The sequence below is a fragment of the Sinocyclocheilus rhinocerous genome, unplaced genomic scaffold (assembly GCF_001515625.1).
Source record: "Sinocyclocheilus rhinocerous isolate Xijiao unplaced genomic scaffold, SAMN03320098_v1.1 scaffold942, whole genome shotgun sequence".
NCBI lineage: Eukaryota > Metazoa > Chordata > Actinopteri > Cypriniformes > Cyprinidae > Sinocyclocheilus > Sinocyclocheilus rhinocerous.
In genome coordinates this window covers 3,097,641-3,116,787 of record NW_015627890.1, presented here as the reverse complement: position 1 = coordinate 3,116,787, position 19,147 = coordinate 3,097,641, and the positions used below count along the sequence as shown (strand labels likewise).

Here is a 19,147-nt window from a genome sequence, read left to right as displayed (position 1 = left end):
AAAAAAAAAATACCGTCATGTGTTAACCGGTATAATCGGTATAATTTTGAAAAATACCGTGATATAAATTCTTGGTCAAACCGCCCAGCACTACTTTAATTTCTACTCATCAAGAAATCAGATTTTGTCAGAATTTTACACTTTTTTGTGTATGAAGTAAGAAAGTCACAAAGTGTCTTGAAGTACACAAACTTTTCTTCAATTTGCTACTAAATCACACATAATCACTGAACTTGGTCCGTTCCATATACTAGAAGAATAATGGTACATTTCATAAGAGTGGAATATATAAATTTTCTATATAAAAATTAGATTTTGCACCTGTTACTGTTGTTAATAAAAGTAAATTTTGTATGCATCTTAACTCAAGCTTAGTGCTTTACTGTCAAATCTGTAGAAACAAACAAAAGAAAAATAAACAAGAAATGAACATTATTATTGAAAAACAATGGTAATTTTATGATTAAATGATCTATAATTTAATACTCCCGCACATGCCTCGAAAAACAAACTTTTCTTCAATTTGCTACTAAATCACACATAATCACTGAACTTGGTCCGTTCCATATACTAGAAGAATAATGGTACATTTCATTCTGTAGAACTTAGTGGCGCTGGTGCCACTGCTCTCAAATGTTAGTCTGGAGTAGAGACCTGCGCGGGATGGATTTTTCAGTCCCGTTCCCGCAAGATTCTGTCCCGCTCCCGCAAAAATATATCTTATCTGGTCCCGCTCCCGGCCGCGACATTCATGTTTTGTCCCGCTCCCGCCCGCAAAAGCGTTATTTTTTACAGAAAGCAAGCATGGGCTGCTGCGTGCATGGTTTGGCATGGCAAAATGCGAGCAGCACGCTTCCGTTATTATCACAAAAAGCTGACATCTCTGTTATAACACTAAATATATGCACAATGAATATTTCATGGTGTCTAAAATGAGAGGATTCGTGAGCACTCAATTTATTTAGATAATTTCTATTTTGCGGGAGTCACGTGAATAATTTTATTCTCCCGCATCCCGCACACACACGAGTCTCTTCCCGCCCGCACTCGCCCATCAAGAGTTGTCCCGCGCCGCACCCTGTTGCGTTGGGTCCCGCGGTACTCCCGCGGGAGTGCAGGTCTCTAGTCTGGAGCCCTGCTTCTTCACCCTTGGTTTTGAGGTTTATCCATAATTTGCTTATGGTCACTAGGGCAAAGTAATTTGTTTGCACAGACTCACTTGGGGAGAACTGTTTTTTTGTCTTTCGCACTGTTTTATTTGTGTATATAGGGCAAAACCTAATTTCAGCTTTTATGTGTTCTGCAGGAAGAGTTAAAGGGATCTGAATTCAGCTCTTGTGAGGTTGACAGTAAGGTATTTGATGAAAGTCTGAACACCACATCGCCATGTTCTGTGGACATCCGTTTCCCCAATGAAGAACTTTATACATCTATAGGTAAATGTGCTTCCTAAAATCTCTTGGATCTTACTTAGCTACCATATTTACCACATTTGTTTCTGTAACAGAACCTGGGGCTTTGAGCACTTCCACTCTAATTGACAAGATGTTTGAAGACGTCCTGCAGCATGCAGATAAGGAAGTTGAAGGTGAAGATGGAAATCAGGAAGAGGGGGTGGAGAAAGATGAGAGCAATTCATCAGAGACTGAAAAGGAAGACAAAACCGAATCGGACACAGTTGAAAAGGAAGACAAACAGGAACCAGTCACAGTCACATTAAATGAGTATCCTCTTGACCAGAGTGAGATGTGTGAAGAGAGTGAAGAAACTCCTGATGCCAGTTCTGCAACAGAGAAAGAGAAGGAGCTCCAGTCTGTTGATGATGGTGAAGGAGAGACGGAAGAAAAGCAGGAGAGCACCCCCATGGTTGATGAGGACTTTCTAACCCTGCCACCCAGCTGTATCCTCTCTCCTCTCAGCAAATCTGTGGAGGCTGTTGTCACACCACTGGTATTGGTCTGATTTTTAGAGATTGAAATTGTTCTTGTGGTGACAGCCAGTGAATGAGAGAAATATCTTTAGGACTTGAGTATGTTCAGTGTATATGGTTAAATATTATGTCACCAAAGAAATTCAAGTGCTTGTCAAATATGTTTTTATCAAAATGCCTTTTAGCATAATTATGCCACTTTTCATATGAAGTTAAATGCCAGGCAGTGTCATCTGAGTTTTCCCTTGTGTAAATGGAAAGTTCGCATATACAGATACATGTACCTTTCAGTTACAGTGTAAGAGTGTAATCGATTACATGGATATAAATGTATTAGTTAGTTAAAAGACCATAAATGTCTGTTTCTAAATGTTTTTACAGAACATTGAAATCACTGTGTCTGAGCCATCAGTACAGCCGCCCTCACCTGAAGAAATGACAGCTAGTCCTGCTGACTGCGGTCAACCTTTATACAGGTGTGCTCACTTAAATAATAACAATAATAATTTGTCAAGAGCCCTGTCATTCTGTATCGCTGTTTGTCCAACTTGGTATTTAGTACTGGTAGTGCATGCTTTTTTTTTTTTTTTTTTACTAGTGATTGACAAATCAGCCGTTTATTTAATCAGAAATACAGTAAAAACAGTAATATTGTGATTGTGAAATATTATTGCAATTTAAGTTGAATTGATGTTTGAATTGATGAACAGAAAGTTCAAACTAACAGCATTTTTAAAAAAAATTATAATAATTTTGTAACTTTATAAATGTCTTTACTGTCATTTTTGAACCATTTAATACATCCTTATTTGAAAATAAATATATATATTTATGCATATCAGTATTATATCGATCAAGAGCCACTCAGCTGTCTATATATTGGTCAACCACTGATATTTACCTTTTTACCCAATTGTTTTTTCATACAATTGACAGCATTGACGCCTACCGCTCACAGAGGAAGATCCATCCCCCCTCTACTCAGAGCTTGACCCCTGGAGTTCAGAAGCAGGTTCAAGAGAAGACCTGCTCAAAAAAGCCCATAAACATCAAGGAGAGAATTAAGGTTTGAAACTTATACTGAGAGACTTACTGGGGTATTTTAGGAGACTTCATGCATGCAAGATCTGATGCAAGTGATTTTATTTGTTCCATTTAAGGCTTTAAACGAGGAGGCAGCCAAGTTGCAGACAATCATCACGCAGACACTGCAGGCTCTGAGCTGCTGCAGTGACGAGGAACATGGGAAAGGTTCCCAGCAGGAGGCCGAAGCTGAGAAACTCCTGCTTGTCTCCAGTAAGTGGAACATTAGCGAGCAAAGTACATTACTCTATTTGAACCTCCTGCAAATCACAGAGACTGCATGCTCTGATTTGGCTTTTATACATCTGTTTAATGCAGGTGAGAAGCGAGCAGCCTTACTGGCTGAGGTCAGCAGGCTGAGAGAGAGTGAGTCTGGTGAGCCAGACTCCCAGAATGCACCTCTGCAGCCCTGCAGAGGCACAGTCAGCATCAGCAGCATCCAGCTGCCCCTCAAAGTGGAGTTTGTGTGCTCTGCTCGCACAGGTAAGCGTTACTACATATTTATTAATGGCAGATGATGACTCTTCATTGCACAAGGTCAATGTTCTAACACAATTTGTTATGGCTGCTGTCTCTATAAAGGCCGCCCAACATACAGGACATAAGATTTCACTTACCACATAAACCGAGTAAGGAGAGATGACTGAGGATGATGGCGAATGATTTACATATCCTGAGCACCACTGACAAGCATCTGATCTTGTAAAATGTGTGGTAAGTACTGCCACTGTAGTTTACACAGCACGTGCAATCGCAAATCTCGAAAGTTTCCTTCCTGCTGTGTGAGCTACTGAAATGAGCTGCACTGTGAAACAGCCAGTCAAAGCAGAGATCAACATTGAGCCGCACTGTGAAACAGCCAATCAGAGCAGAGCTTAACATTATTATTCATGACCCTTCCAAATAATGTAAAAACAGACCATTTCATTCTAGGGACAAAAATCATAGGGTTGTAAATGGACATGTAAAACCGTTTCTGGAGATTTTTTGCCCTTACCTAAGCCACATACCTTCTATGTAGATATCAGAGAACAATTTAAAATATTGTATCAATGCATTCTATGGCACATTTAAAACTGCGCAGTGCTTTTAAGAGAAGGTTTTTAAATAAAAACAGTAGTGATATACACTGGTTTGAATGTTTTGCTTCCACAGACAAGACATTCGCTCCAATTTTGAGATTGATGTTGAGGTCTACAGTTTGGTAGGTAGAGTTTGTGTACAACCAAATATCGTTTTTAATAGTTTAAAAGATAAAATAATTTTTTTCCTCAAGCTTTAGCTTATATTTTCTAGGTCATAATTAGGTGTTATTGTGTATTCCTCTGTTTTATAGTCCAGTACTCAGAGTACTACCTGCAGCATGAATATTCAGCAGTTCCGCAGCTCAACAAAGTCAAAGGTTTGTACACCTTCACATATGTTGAGTGTTTTATTACTTTTAGCAATGCACAGTTGTAGCAAAATGTTTGTGTTTCTAGGTGACACCCAAGAAGATTCTCCACAGCATCACAGTATGTATCTTCTCTGTCTTCTCTGTTTCCTTACCAACATTGGGCTTCATTTATCAAACATGAGCTATACAAATATGTGTATTTTCTGTTATAATTTTCATAAAATCACACTTTTTGAATTGTAACATGACACATAAGAATACTTTCACAAACAATTCAGAAAATCATGAATGAGGCACATTGTGTGTTTAAATTTGTTGAATGATAGACAGCTTCAGCTCATCCAAATGTCTATTTTTGTTTTTCTAGAAATCTAACCAGAGTGTAACATGTAAGTATTTATCAGTTACTCACTTAATCATTGGTTGATTGGTAGTATCAGATACTGATATTTCTTTACCGTCCATTATAGCTGCTACTCTGCCTGGTCTGAGTGCCCAACGCTCTAGTAACTTCACATTAGTAGGCTCTCACAAGATTACCTTGAATTCATTGGGACAGAGCAAGTTTCCTCTGGACAAGGTATTGATACAGTAAAACTGTTCACATTAGAGAGAAAAAGGAGATGAATTGTTTGTGTGTTGTTGTCCTCACCTTTATGAGCACTTACTGTATCTTCTTTTTAAAGACAATAAATTGTGTACACACTTTCACTCTTAATTTTCACAGCGGTTAACCAGGAGATCTGTGGTTGTTCTGTGTTGTGTTTGCACTGTGGTGGGAGTTGTGGAAATGTAACTGGGTCTCTGTCCATCTCTCCTGTTTCTCTCCACTCAGATGAAATTTGAAGGCAAAATCAGGCGACTCCTTGGGGATGAGTTTCAGGAAAAGGTGTCACTCTTTCCATCTTATTCTTTACTTATGATTTAGTGGGCTTTGCACATTTTCTCTGTGTGTGTGTGTGTATGTGTGTGTGTGTGACAAGGTACAATACTGGGCATTTTGTTGATCTATTTGCTATTAATGAATGCTCTGGCCTGTGCATTCATCACTTGTTTTGGGACAAATCAAACCAATATCCCCACAATTACCTTCTTTTAATCACTTAATGTCCTGTATTTTTTTACGGAGATATTATGGAATTTTACAGTTGTCTTTCAGACCTTAAAAATGTAATATACATTTTTTATATTTTTCATTAATAATTAAATGTATTTTATTAATTTATAATTTCAGTAAAGCCTTCACCTTTATTTAGTAAAGGTGCATTTAATTGATCAAAAGTGATTGTAAAGACATTTATAATATTGCAAAAGATTGTCAAATAAATGCTGTTTGTTTGAACTTTCTTTTCATCAAAGGTTTAGTTCAAATTAATGTTCTTTGAATGTTATAGTTTTTAACAATTAATTGAGAAGTAAATTCGAACCATTCAGAAATTGCGGTTTTAAAGCCTATTCTTTTTGTCTTAAAGCTGTAATATAATTTGATGATGTAAGTCATTACTAAAAAATTTGAATAATATTTCTAGGCCTGTCGCAATAATCAATATATCAACTTATCGCGCAATATATGTACATGACCTCAATAATTTTTGGTGACGCAATATATCGCCCATTATATTTACTTAAAAATTAATGTCACCATGTTTTGTAAATTCCACTTGCACCTGTGTCTTTTGCAGCTTCTCGTACATAGCGCGGTGTAGTCATGAGGTGCTAGTTCAAATTTAAAAAATGCTTCTACAAAAAAGTTTCATCTGCAGATATGGCATTGTTTAGGGATCTGTGCCTTTGTGCATACGGACATCTGACTGCTGAGTAGTGATTATGTTTTTCAGCAATACAGTGCACCCTTAATTTACAGAGAAACGAAGGTCCGGGAAAAATCTGTAGATGGAAAAATCTCCATACAAGTTCTTTGTGCATTTTTCTTTTTTTCTACTTGTTACTTTGCACTTTTGTTAGAAATTGTTTATTTACTATTTATTCAGGCTCTGTAAGGTATCTAATATTTTGATACTTAATTTCCATGATCTAAATATTCTTAAAAATTAAAAGTTTGTTGTCATTTGGAAGTGTGTTGGCCTTCTTGCATTATTATACTGTTACATTATGATTATATATTCAGTGGCATAAAATGGTCTTTAAAATGACAATAATATGGCTTATCACAATTATTTCTGGGGCAATATATCACACAACAAAAAGTTGTTATCGTGACAGGCCTAAATATTTCTGCATTTTGACATGCACATCTGTTGTTATTTTTTTCCTTGTGTCATGACTAACCCGTTTGTTACATTGTGTAGGTTCCCTTCCTCTCTCCTCTAGAGGGCCACATCTATCTGCGGCTGCACAGCGAGGGCCACTCCAACGTCCAGCATCAGGGCTTTTTGGTGAGTTGGTGTATATGTTTCCCAGAACTTGACTGGTGCTTTGTTTAGCTTGTTTTATCATATGGAAAAGGCACTTACCATATCTGTAGTCCCTTGATTAATTTGTTTATAAGCAAAAAATGTGAGAATACAGTTGCCAGTTCATATTTGCAAAGCAAATATGTGAAATATGTTAGCAGTTTATCTTCCTAGTCGCAGTCTGATCCATTTGAATGCAAGTTGTTTGAGAATGGCTTAGGACACAAGAATATTTTATGTGCTGAAATAGAGCTCCAACAGGTTCTCTCCGGTTACATTAGTACTTCATTTTGTGATTTAAACGATTTATTTCATCTGTGATCTCAGTTTGTTTTTAATGTATTCTTTTGTAATTTTATGTGCTTTGTGATGTGTGTTTATAGGAAATGTGCTTTGATTTTGGGAAATTTGTGCTGTAATTTTCTTTCTCCTCTTGTAGACCATGTTTGAGGATGTGAGTGGCTTTGGAGCTTGGCAGAGGTTCTACTTCCTTCTGGAAGGAGGACACCTTCTCTACTGGAACTACCCGAATGAGATGGGCAATAAGGTGGGATTTGTGCAATTATGTGTGTAAAAAATGTGTATCCTTCTCCTCATTAATGTTTTTTTTTATCCATCTCCTTCTCTTCCAGCCAGCAGATGGCAGTCTCTCTCTCTTTGGCTTCTGCAGTGTCAGGCCTGTGGAGCGAGAGTGCTGTGCACGGCCACACACCTTTGAATTAGTAGAGACAAACACCCTCCAGCAAGAACACAGCCAAACCTTGAAGAAGTAATGCATTCATGAATTTACTAAAAGAAATAGTTCAGCCAAAAATGAAACTTCTGTCATCGCCCTAATGTTGTTCCACACCTATATGCTGTGTAATTTTTCATGGATCACAAGGGAGACGAAAAAGACAAACACGTAAAACCAGAAGATCCTCCATCTAAAAAAGGGGCTTATCTGAAATATTCCTTTAAACCTGACATGAAATGAAAATTCAGACCGTTTTCTAAATGCATGTTATAGATCTTATTTTGAACAATTCATCCATGCATTTTTTTCTAAGTAATCCGTTTCACTCAAATGTACGTCACATTATGGAAGAAAATATCTGCTAATTCTTTTTCGTTATATGACTAACATTTAGTATCAGTTTACAATAGAGTATTGGTTTTAATTTGTATGTAAATGATCTTTTGTTGTGCAGGTGCTGGTTTTCAGCAGACACACGAGAAGAGAGGTCTGACTGGATGGAGAAACTGAATCAGACCTTAATTGATTCTCTAACCTGGAACAGGAAGACTGTCTCCAACGATAACAGGGCCAGCACGTCCTCTAACTCCGGAAACTCTCGTGAGAGCATCCTGTAACACAACACAAATGTGAACCCTCACCATGTAACACTAAGAAAGGAGATCTCAGAGAAGATCATATGTGGCACTAAAAAAAGTACATGAAGAGCTTCTGAGAATAAACCCGGGGGGCAGCCAAACAGGACTGTTTTATATAATAGTGCATCACAATCTACATATGTACATTCTACTACTTTATTGGATGCTTGCATAATAGTGGCATATTTGTTAAGATTTTTGATCTATCATTGCATCCTATAGATTGTGCTATTTTTTTTAGAATGGTTTACCACACTGTAAGGATAGATGGATTTGCCATTGCCATTAATTTTCAGGTAAGCCATGTAGTCAGAGCAGTCTGGTTTGAATGCATGAGGTAAGTAAGTCTCCTAAGTGCCTATTTGACTGTTTATTTATCCCCTGCCTTATTCTGACAGTTGCTCATGATTGAATGATCAACTGAAATGCTTTACCTTTTAATGCAATAATCTGTTTCGGGTTATGCTTATGTATGAGGGTGTCCTTAATTACATGATATGAACTTTACTGCATTAGTAGGGAAGCACTGCTTTTTCGGCCTTCGACTAAAGCTTTTTATGTTTATAGTTTTTCATTTACTCTGGGAACAATTTGTGACTGTCAAACTGCAGTCTTCATCTAGAAGGGAGAATCGTTTTTATTTGAATGTACAATGTATGAAGTACATCCTGAATCGTATAGCTTATGATTTTTCTGGGAGGACAGTTTCATAATGTAGCTACTTATGGTTTTAGAAAAATACTGACGATTGTTTACTTCAAAAATGATTTGGGGAGTACCTGGCCATGCATTATATCTAGTGAGGTAAGAAGACAAGTCTGGCCAACATAAACTAAACAACTGAGTTTATGCTCTAATCTGATGGTCGTTTGTTGTTCTTGGGTTAAAATTTTGAATGTGCAAGTATAAGAATAGCACTACAGAGCTGTCAGTCTGAAAATGCTGTATGATAATTCATGCAGGGAGAGAGAGAGAGTAATGTACAACCTTATGACTTCTTTGAGATTTATTTGAAGCTTCAGTAAGTTATATCTGTTTGTCTTGTAAAAGAGTTGCCGCTCTAGAGACTGTGAAACTGATGGGAAGTGTTTCTGTGCCATGTTTGTCCCAAGTATGTGTTTTTGCCAAGGGTCTCATGCTATTGCTGTGTTTAACTATATAAAACTATATGAAATATCCTGGTAAAGGTACTATAAAATAAATATGGCTGTTAAAACCGGAAACGTTTGTTTTTCTTTTAAACTCTGCAGCGGTATGAGTTTCTTCTTGTGTTGAACACAACAAAAGGAGATAGTTTGAAGATTGTTGGTAACCAAGCATTCTTCAAAATATCTTCAGTGTTCAACAGAAGAAAGAAACTTGTTTGGCACAATATGAGGGTGGGTAAATATAGACAAAAAGTCTCTTTAATTATGGAACAGTTTAACAGTGTTCCTGGCAAGCTCACCAGATGTGCTGCTGTCAGCATTTACAGTTTATGGTGCATCTCCATCAAAAAGCAATTCTTGTGAAGTAATTTTTCCATGATGACACAGCAGCACTTTTGTCTATCTGTTTGCCCTAAGGGTTGATGCATCAAAGCACTATAAACAGTCTTCATTTTATTATAAAATACTAATTTATTTTGTAAAATAATTTGTAACAAGATGTATTATAACATGTTAAATGACATCCACATACGTAGTTTGTTAAAACTGCCATTGAAATCTTCCATACATGTGAGAGTCATGTTTTACTTAATGCTTTTAAACATGCCATTATATCTGTCGGTAAGCTCATTGTATTGCCTTTAGCACCTTCCATAAACATGCAAATGCCCCCCCACCCACACACACATACTGAGATCAGACTTTAGAGTACAGCTTAAGCTGGGAACAGACAAGATAGCGGACAATACACACAGAAAATATATAGTTCTTTTTCTTTATTTTGTTTATTATTGCTGTGAACATGAAGAGATTCACTCATGGAAGTTTCATCTGTGTTTTGTGTCTGGTAAGTGTTTTAAGTAATTTTTTCATCTTTTTGTTTTATACATGTTGATGTGAAGATCACACTGTCATCTGTTAGTGTTTTGGTCTGCAAATGTTTTAAAAGTCCATACAATAGACCTTACATAATTGCAATAAAATTAAATAATGATTGTGATATTTTTAATTAAGTACATATGTGTACGTGATTATTTTCAGTATTGAATTATCCATTTAAATTAATGAATGTATAATTTGTTAATAGTAACCATGTTTGTAGATTTTATTACACATTGGATAAAGAAAATGAATGCATCAGAATTAATATTTTTGTGTTCCTAGTTCACCTAAAGAAATCGGAAATTATATGAAATTGTATCAGTTTTTTAATTGCTTAAAGTTTTGTTTTTTTATCACATAAAATAATGCATACTTTATCTGTTTTAACAGATGGTCTTCTCAGAAATCATACCAGAGTATTTAGCAGCCATTCAACTGGGACAGTTCATGCTTGACAAGAGAAACAGCAGCACGCTTTGGCAGGTACATGAATTACACCAATATATCTACAAATGTTTTTTGAATTCCCTGCTTATTTCTAAAAATGTATAGTGGCCTCAAGTATTTGGACACTGACATGAAATTCATTGCAAAAACAAGTGGCAGCTGCAAACATATTCAAAATTTATCTGAGACATTTTTGCATTTACATTTAACCAAATGCTCATTTTCTTTTATTTTTTTTTTGTTGTTGATTCAAGTCAGTTTCTCGGAACATAGGTGTAGTAGTAGGTGTATCACATTAACTACACTAATAAAAATTGTTACAGAAACACTTTTCACTTAGAAATTGCTAGAAAATTTCACAAAGAATTACAAAGAAACAGAAAGTAATATTGAATTAAACATAAAATTTCGAAGTAGAATGACTGAAATAATATTTTCTTGAAAAAATAAAAATACAAAAAAACTTTTGTAACCACTATATTGTAACTCAAAAGCTTTAAAGCATTTACATATTTGTTTATTTGATTTACATTTGTCATTCAGAACAGCACAATTCCAGGGTCCCATTATGTCTCGACGACAGTTATTCCCAAGACATCTAACAGCATGATCAGAAGAAAGAGGGCTTGGTTGATTCCCCCTGTCAGCATTTCTGAAAATGATAAAGGCCCGTTCCCAAAGGAAGTGGTGAAGGTGTATCTCTCTCCTAATATTTTTAATTTGTATGTCATTGTCCTGTTTGTTCTTTGTTTTAATTTCACAGAAGCAAAGTTCTAATCTTTCCTTTTATGTTTCGCTCCACAGATGAAGTCCACTGCTGCTGCTTCTATAAATGCTGCACTGATCTATAAAATCACAGGCCCTGGAGCAGATCAGCCGCCCAAGGGTCTTTTCAGAGTGGACAAATATTCAGGCATGTTGTGGGTCACCAAAGGCCTGGACCGAGAGGAAACTGAAGAATACACTGTGAGTGACCTGCGGTGCTCGAAGAACCTGGATTTTAAACATAACATGTAAAAAAGGTTTGAGTTTGCATGTAACTTTACCAAAGTATTTTGTGTTGATAAATGCTATATATTATGTGTGTCGGAGTGCAGATCACAATTCATGCTTCAGCAGAGGATCAAAGCTACACTGAAACCCCTGTCAAACTCACCATCAAAGTTATTGACCAAAATGACAACAAACCCTTGTGTACCCAGAATCCTTTTATGGGAGAAGTCCTAGAAAGGGCAAAACAATGTAGGATGTGGAGATTCTTCAATCCTTCTCAGACATGTCTTTCAGTAACTATACATTTGTTTCTTATAAGATGACAACATAAAATACTATGTTTTATGCTCCTATAGATGTGCCTGTCATACAAGTGACGGCAAAAGACATTGATGACCCCGAAACTGCAAATGGCGTTGTGCGTTACAAACTGGTGAGACAGGAACCCATCGGTGGGGTGTTTCGCATTGACCCAGCCAGTGGAGTCATCAGCCTGGCCACTAGGGGTGTTTTGGACAGAGAGGTACTAAAACTGAGTTTGTTTACATGGAGACAAAAATATATATTTATATTTCACATGTCTAGTACATATGTAATGATGTTTCATTAATACAGTATATACTTTTTTTATTTACCCCCAAAGAATGGAAGTGAAATGTGTGTTTGCACTCAGGTTTCTATTTACAACATTGTAGCGTTGAGCAATGTAGCCAATCACAGACATGTGTTGATTTCTTGAACACAATGGCCAGAGGTTTTAAAACTTAAGTCAGAATTCACTCACTGCTCAAAATGTCGGAGTTTTTTGTTCAATGCTGAGTTTTGTGTGGTCCCTTTTATTACACATTACCCCCCACATTAGCTAAACATTCTTATACTGTTATAAGAATCTCTCTTATCTGATTAATGGAGCAAAAGGTCTAACGTTAACTTACACAGTTACTCAACTGTTATTCAGGAAACCTAAACCTGATGGTAAACCTCTTGCTTCAAATAGGCTGTGATGCACACCGAATGAGAAGCGCTGCGCCGTCATGTTCTCACGTTCAAGGCAGCAATCCAAAATCTAGTCACTGAACCTTATCACCTGACAGGCAAAAGGTTCACTTCAAGAATGAAGGGGAAAAAAAGTGTAGATTGCTGTTAAAACAGAATAGGAAAGAGTAATGGCAATCTATATTAACAGGGTTTCTGCGGGTCCTTAAAAAGTCACAAATTTAGTTGCATCAAATTTAAGGCCATAAAAAGTCTGAAATGGTATAAGTCTTAATTATGATTTCAGAAGCTCTTAAATTTGGGGACAGAAAGGCAAGAATTGCGATAATGCTTAATGCGACGATTAAACTTCTAAAGGCTATGATTTCATTGAATAATTATGGGCAGTGCACATTTCAAAGTCAGGTGCTGTGCTCCTTTGTGTTACTGAGGAAATCTGCTGGCAGAGAATGAATGTGCATTTCAATAAGCCCGTCTGCCGTAAGCCCAACCAATGCGAAAATCGACCCATATATAATGCAGACATGCAGAGCAGAGCAGCAACATGCAAAGTTGCAAATGTGAACTGGTGGATCGACAAGAAGATAATGTATCATAAATATTAATATAATGATTGATGATAATTTTTTTAATTAATATAATAATTGATATTTTTTTGACATTTTCTTAAAAATAGTTTGAAATGTGAAGTTCATCATTTTATAAAACTTTGTTTTTGTGAAGAGCTGTATCTGAACTGTAAATCATGCTTTTTACGGTCATTTTACAGTTTAATGTTATCACAGACATTGCCCTACCCTGTTCATATGGTATTAATTTTATTTGTGCAGGAATTTAAAAAAGGTCTTAAATTTGAACTTAAAAATCCTGGAGATACCCTGAAGCATAGACTTTAATAAGTCCACAGAAAGACAAATTATTGATAAATGTCTATACACACTCTTCCAGCCTAGGGAGAAGTGACATGTTGTGAGACAAGTATAATGTAATTTAAAGGTGAATTAAGATTTTGAACAGCTCAGTGCTTCTCGTTCTGTGTGCCCCAGGTGGCCATTCACCCTGGACATTAGTAATAAAATAGTTAAAGTTTACTGCTTAATATTTTTGTGGAAACCGTTATGCATTTATTTAATTTTTTTCAGGATTATTTGATGAATAGAAAGTTCAAAAGAACAACCTTTAGTACATTTTGGTAAATTTAGCAAAATTATTAATTTAAATTTAAAAAAAAATCCCCAAACTTTTGAATGCTGATGTTGTTTCATAACCATCATCTGAACATGGCTGCCATCTCTATGATAACAGACTCAAACTGTGTATAAGCTGGCTGTGGAGGCAGCAGATATGGATGGTCACGGTCTTTCTTCCACCTGTGTGGTCATCATCAATATTACTGATAGCAATGATCACGCCCCTAAGTTCAGCCAAAGAAAGGTAAGTTAATTTTTGGTTTGGATTTAGGCTAGATTTTCCAGACACATCTGGTGTTGAGTAGCTATGAAATGGTCTGTTTGTGTGTGTTTTGGCAGTATGCAGGTACAGTACAAGAAAATAAGGCTGGGGGAATTGTTGCAAGGTTGGATGTCACCGATAGAGATGAGCCTTTAACTGTAAACTCAGTGGCAAAGTTCACCATCATCCAAGGCAACGAAAAAGGATTCTTCAACATCAGCACCGGCCCCAGTGGGATGGAGGGAATCATCACAACATCAAAAGTGAATTTATATTATATTTAGCTTGATATATGAATATATGAGTCAGTAATGAATTTAATACTTTTATTCAGCAAGGATGCATTAAATTGAAAGTGGCAGTAAATGTTACAAAAGATTTCCATTAAAAAAAAAAAAAAAAGCTAAAAAATGCTTTCTAATTATCAGAAAATCCTGAAAAAAATTGTTAATTGTTAGTAACCAGCAAAACCGTTTTCAACATTCATAATAATAAGTAATATTTCTTTAGGAACAAATAAGCATATTAGAATGATTTCTGAAAGATCGTGTAAATTTCAGCTTTGCCATCGCAGGAATAAATTACATTTGAAAATATTCAAATAGTAAACAGTAAACTATATGTAATGATATTTCACACTATTACTGTTTTTACTGTATTTCTGCTCATAAAAATGCAGTCTTGGTGAGCATGAGACGACTTTCAAAAATTTACGAATCTTAAAGACCCCAGATTTTTTGTCTAGTACAGTTAGTTTTTTTTTTTTCATGAGAACTCCCATTTTCTTTAGAAAATAAAAATCCTTGTGTCTATATATTTTTAGGGTCTGAACTTCGAGCAAGCCAACAGTTTCTCTCTGCTGGTGGTGGTTGAGAACGAGGTTCCTTTTGCTGTTCCTTTAGTGACCTCCAATGCTACCATCACCATCACAGTGCAGGATGTAAACGAGCCACCTGTCTTTGAGCCTGCAGAGAAACGGATCATGATTCTTGAGGACCTCGCAGTGGGCAGCACCATCTCCAAATACACAGCCAATGACCCAGACACTGCTAGAGAGCAGAAAATAAGGTTTTACATGGATGCACACACAAAACAACACAATTATACCCTGTGTCGTATCATAAAACCCCTTTTTTGTATATTACCCAGCAGGTAGGGTTTTTATCATTAAATAAAACTATTAAAACATTTGTGTTAATTGAAATAAAGCTGAAATAAAATAAAAATTAAATATTAGATGAAAAACTTGAACAAAAAAATTTTGAAATCTTGCCTTGACAACTAACTGAAAGAAGTTGAAGCACTAAACTTACCACATAGAAATACATACAAACTAAAACTGAACTCAAACTAAAATAAATTAAACCTAAGTAGCAATATAAAAAAAATGAACAAACACATCCAAACAAAACCCCGGTGTTACTACTGTCAGAATCCAACTTTTTGGGTTTTATTGCACATTTGTTAAGCACCACGGTGTCTGTCATGTGTTTATTTCTGCTGTCACATATTTGTGTGTTGTGATGTCAGATATAAGTTGCTGCAAGACTTTGCAAACTGGCTGGAGATCACAGAGGACACTGGAGTCATCAGAGTCAGGAGCTCACTGGACAGAGAAGCCTCGTTCATAAGAAATGAACAGTACACGGTCTTAGTACTGGCTTATGACAATGGTAATTTAAATAAACCTCCAAATACTTTTTATTTAAAGGAATAGTTCACTCCAAAATTAGCTGTAAATTTACTCACCCCCATCCAAGATATAGATGCGTTTTTCTTCTTCGGAACAGATTTGGAGAAATATAGCATTACATTACTTGCTCACCAGTGGATCCTCTGCAGTGAATGGGTGCCGTCAGAATGAGAGTCCAAACAGCTGATAAAAACACCACAATAATCCACACCTCTCCAGTCCATCAGTTAACGTCTTGTGAAGTGAAAAGCCACGTCTTTATAAGAAACAAATCCATCATTAAGACATTTTTAACTTTTGACATTTTGATGTGAGAGGTCAACAGGGGATGGAGGTTAGGGTTTTTTACCCGGAGGAAGCGTTATTTTGGATTATGGACTCATATTTTGCCAGAAGCAATGGTTTAAAGTTAAAATACCTTAATGATGGTTTTGTTTCTTACAAACATGCAGCTTTTTGCTTTCCAAGGCCTTAATTGATGGACTGGAGTGGTGTGGATTATTGTGATGTTTTTATCAGCTGTTTGGACTCTCATTCTGACGGCACCCATTCACTGCAGAGGATCCATTGGTGAGCAAGCGATGTAATGCTAAATTTCTCCAAATCTGTTCTGAAGAAGAAACAAACTCATCTACATCTTGTATCACCTGAGGTACCGGAGTACATACACTTTCTGACTTTGTAAATGGTCACAGAGAAAATCTGGTGTTCATCACAAACTAAACGACTGAGGATCACACACGATTAGACTTGCTACCTAATTGCTAGGAGACACATGACAAATTAAAACAATGTTTTCTGAAATTGGCTCAAAATATCAAACATATTTGATGATGTCCTCCGACTGGATGGAATCATAGTTTGAAGCTAATAAACCTGGCTAAAATCTGCAGACTGCCTCTGACTTTTGGCAAGTAGCATTGACTCCTCCGGACTGTAATCTAGAGCAAAAATCTGGGCACAAGTCAAGTAGTGTATTCAAGCCTGATAGTTCACTAAAAGGATAGTTCAGGATAGTTCACCAAAAAATTACATTTCTGTCATCTACTCATTCTTGTGTTACTTGAAACACATCTGATGTTGGCTTTAGACAAGTTATCTGGACTACTTTATTTATTTTATGTATCTCTGTAGATGATGAGCCCACCACAGGAACAGGCACATTAGTGATTAAGCTGTTGGATATTAATGACAACGCACCAGTGCTGGAGGAGCGCAGAGTCCCGATGTGTCTCAAAGAACCCAAGCCCGTCCGTCTGACCATCACAGATCCAGACGGGCCAGAAAATGGCCCACCCTTCATCATAGAGCTACATAAAGAATATCAAAGCAACTGGACCATCATCAGAAACTCCAGCAGTAGGATTGGTTCAGCTTATATTAAGTTTTGCTGATCAGTTGTAAATATATTGGATATCTCACACTTCTTCTCTCCCCTCGTTTCTCAGGCAGTTTGGTGTGGTTGAACCCACTCAGACGTCTGGCTCTTGGCGATTACAGCCTGGTATTGCGTGTGTACGACTCCAAGATGTTATTTCAGGACAGTTCTATCATAGTGGAGGTGTGTGACTGTAGCGGTGATGACGTTACCTGCTTTAGTGGTATATATGCTGCTGCTGCTGACATCACCCTGTCCATCTATGTGCTAGCGGCCATCTTATGCTTTCTTGGTAAGCAAACAACCTATCATTATGAGTCTTCAAACGAGAAAAATGTGAATTTAATATTATGTGTGTGTGTATTTATTTAATTTAATTTTTAAGAACATTTTATTTTCACCAAAGGTTTTGTTTAATAAAAATACATTAAAACTATTTTAATGTAATACTGTTTTAATCTATTTTAAAATGTGCAAAGCTGAATTAGATTTTTTTTTTTTAAATCAGGATTCTTTGATGAATCGAAAGTTCAAAAGAGTGGCATTTATTTGAAATAGTCAAGACTTTTATACTGTTACAAAAGCTTTGTCACTTCTGATCAATTTACTGCTTCCTTGGTGAATAAAAGTATTCACTTCTAAATAAATTTATATATATATAATTTTATTATAATGATGCTGGCCTTTGCAGTCACTACTAATAACAGTACTGATGATGTTCAAAAAATAATTTCTTCTTTTCTATAGTGCTTTTACTGTTGCTTCTTCTCCTGAAGAGAAGGTGTGGGAGAAAAGTTCATTGGGAACAGTTCAGTCAGACAGAAGAAGACAGGGATAATATTTTATGTTACAATGAGGAAGGAGGCGGGGAACAGGACCAGGTACACAAGCTCTTCCACATGTCATGTTCAATCAACTTTACTTTTGTCTTACTGTACTCAGTGTTTATTTATGTGTTACAGGATTTTGATATGGTCCTGTTGTGCAGCAGACCAGAGGTTTTCTCAACCTATATTGCCCCGACGGCCTCACCAATGGTCTTCTATCGACAACACCCAGACGAGAATGAAGATATTGAAAACTTCATTTATGAGGTGTGTATAGAAAGAGTGTATATGTGCATAAAAGAGTCACCATGATTTCTGCAAGCCTTGTGTTTGGATCAACAAAAAAATCCTGAAAAACATCCACAACAAAATTACCATCATAAGTTACATTCATGTGTAAAATACTGGGCTCTGTGTTTCTGTAGAATCTGTGCACAGAAGATGATGACCACTATGTGGTGCTGTATGACTCGGTGCTGGTGTTTGCACATGAGGGTGAGGGGTCTGAAGCTGGATCTCTTAGCTCCCTGCAGTCGTCCATCAGTGATGGAGATCAGGACTTCCAGCATCTGCAGAACTGGGGACCTCAGTTCAGGAGACTGGCTGACATGTATGCTGGAGGAGAAGATAATATGTAATATGTGCTCTGATCACTGTATAGGAGTATGTATATAAGAGTGTGATGTGAAATTTGTTACCAAATATGCTGTAAGTCATTAAAAAGGAATAGTTCTCTAAAAAATGAAAATGTGCTGAAAAATGACTCGCCTTCAGGCCATCCAAGATGCAGAGGAGTTTGTTTCTTCATAGGAACAGATTTGGAGACATTACATTACATCACTTGCTCACCAATGGATCCTCTGCAGTGAATGGGTGCCGTCAGAATGAGAGTCCAAACAGCTGATAAAAACATCAGTTTTTTTTGTTTTTTTATTTCTGGTTTGTCATTCCTTACTGTAGTTTACAATGTATTTGTTTGATCAGAAATATGTTTGCACACATTTTATATTTCCATTATGCAACTGATGCTGTTGAATTAAGTGAATGTATGTAAGATAAGCACCTGTTATTTTTTTGTTCTGCATGAGTTTACATTAGTTGTTTACTGAAGATTTTACTTCCTCTTAATACAGT

General features: G+C 36.5%; 2 protein-coding genes across 2 annotated transcripts in view; both read left to right on the top strand.

Annotated features, from left to right (window-relative positions):
- LOC107736219 (actin-binding protein anillin-like) overlaps positions 1-9,413 on the top strand; it is a 15,481-nt gene extending 6,068 nt beyond the window's left edge. The window contains exons 8-24 of the mRNA XM_016547693.1: positions 1,307-1,436; positions 1,508-1,950; positions 2,312-2,406; positions 2,867-2,996; positions 3,091-3,226; positions 3,332-3,496; positions 3,596-3,605; positions 4,169-4,217; positions 4,350-4,415; positions 4,495-4,527; positions 4,777-4,798; positions 4,880-4,989; positions 5,245-5,298; positions 6,719-6,805; positions 7,263-7,370; positions 7,456-7,592; positions 8,014-9,413. Coding sequence (XP_016403179.1) covers positions 1,307-1,436; positions 1,508-1,950; positions 2,312-2,406; positions 2,867-2,996; positions 3,091-3,226; positions 3,332-3,496; positions 3,596-3,605; positions 4,169-4,217; positions 4,350-4,415; positions 4,495-4,527; positions 4,777-4,798; positions 4,880-4,989; positions 5,245-5,298; positions 6,719-6,805; positions 7,263-7,370; positions 7,456-7,592; positions 8,014-8,176 — 1,938 coding nt within the window. The 3' untranslated portion in view covers positions 8,177-9,413. The remainder of the gene's footprint in view (positions 1-1,306; positions 1,437-1,507; positions 1,951-2,311; positions 2,407-2,866; positions 2,997-3,090; positions 3,227-3,331; positions 3,497-3,595; positions 3,606-4,168; positions 4,218-4,349; positions 4,416-4,494; positions 4,528-4,776; positions 4,799-4,879; positions 4,990-5,244; positions 5,299-6,718; positions 6,806-7,262; positions 7,371-7,455; positions 7,593-8,013) is intronic.
- Positions 9,414-10,080: 667 nt separating this feature from the next.
- On the top strand, positions 10,081-18,785 carry LOC107736454 (B-cadherin). The gene is made up of 15 exons (XM_016547862.1): positions 10,081-10,192; positions 10,618-10,710; positions 11,218-11,367; positions 11,479-11,640; positions 11,772-11,916; positions 12,024-12,190; positions 13,969-14,097; positions 14,193-14,378; positions 14,939-15,183; positions 15,646-15,788; positions 16,943-17,167; positions 17,257-17,478; positions 17,934-18,067; positions 18,149-18,280; positions 18,439-18,785. Exons 1-15 carry the CDS (start codon positions 10,148-10,150, stop codon positions 18,649-18,651), a joined length of 2,391 nt encoding a protein of 796 aa, XP_016403348.1. The 5' UTR covers positions 10,081-10,147; the 3' UTR covers positions 18,652-18,785.
- The last annotated feature ends 362 nt before the right edge of the window (positions 18,786-19,147 follow it).

Excerpts from the sequence above, each read along its gene's own strand:
- LOC107736454 (XM_016547862.1), top strand. The coding sequence starts at position 10,148 with ATGAAGAGATTCACTCATGGAAGTTTCATCTGTGTTTTGTGTCTG. Across the intron at positions 15,184-15,645 it reads GCTAGAGAGCAGAAAATAAG|ATATAAGTTGCTGCAAGACT; the intron begins GTTTTACATGGA and ends TTGTGATGTCAG. Across the intron at positions 17,479-17,933 it reads GGCCATCTTATGCTTTCTTG|TGCTTTTACTGTTGCTTCTT; the intron begins GTAAGCAAACAA and ends TCTTTTCTATAG.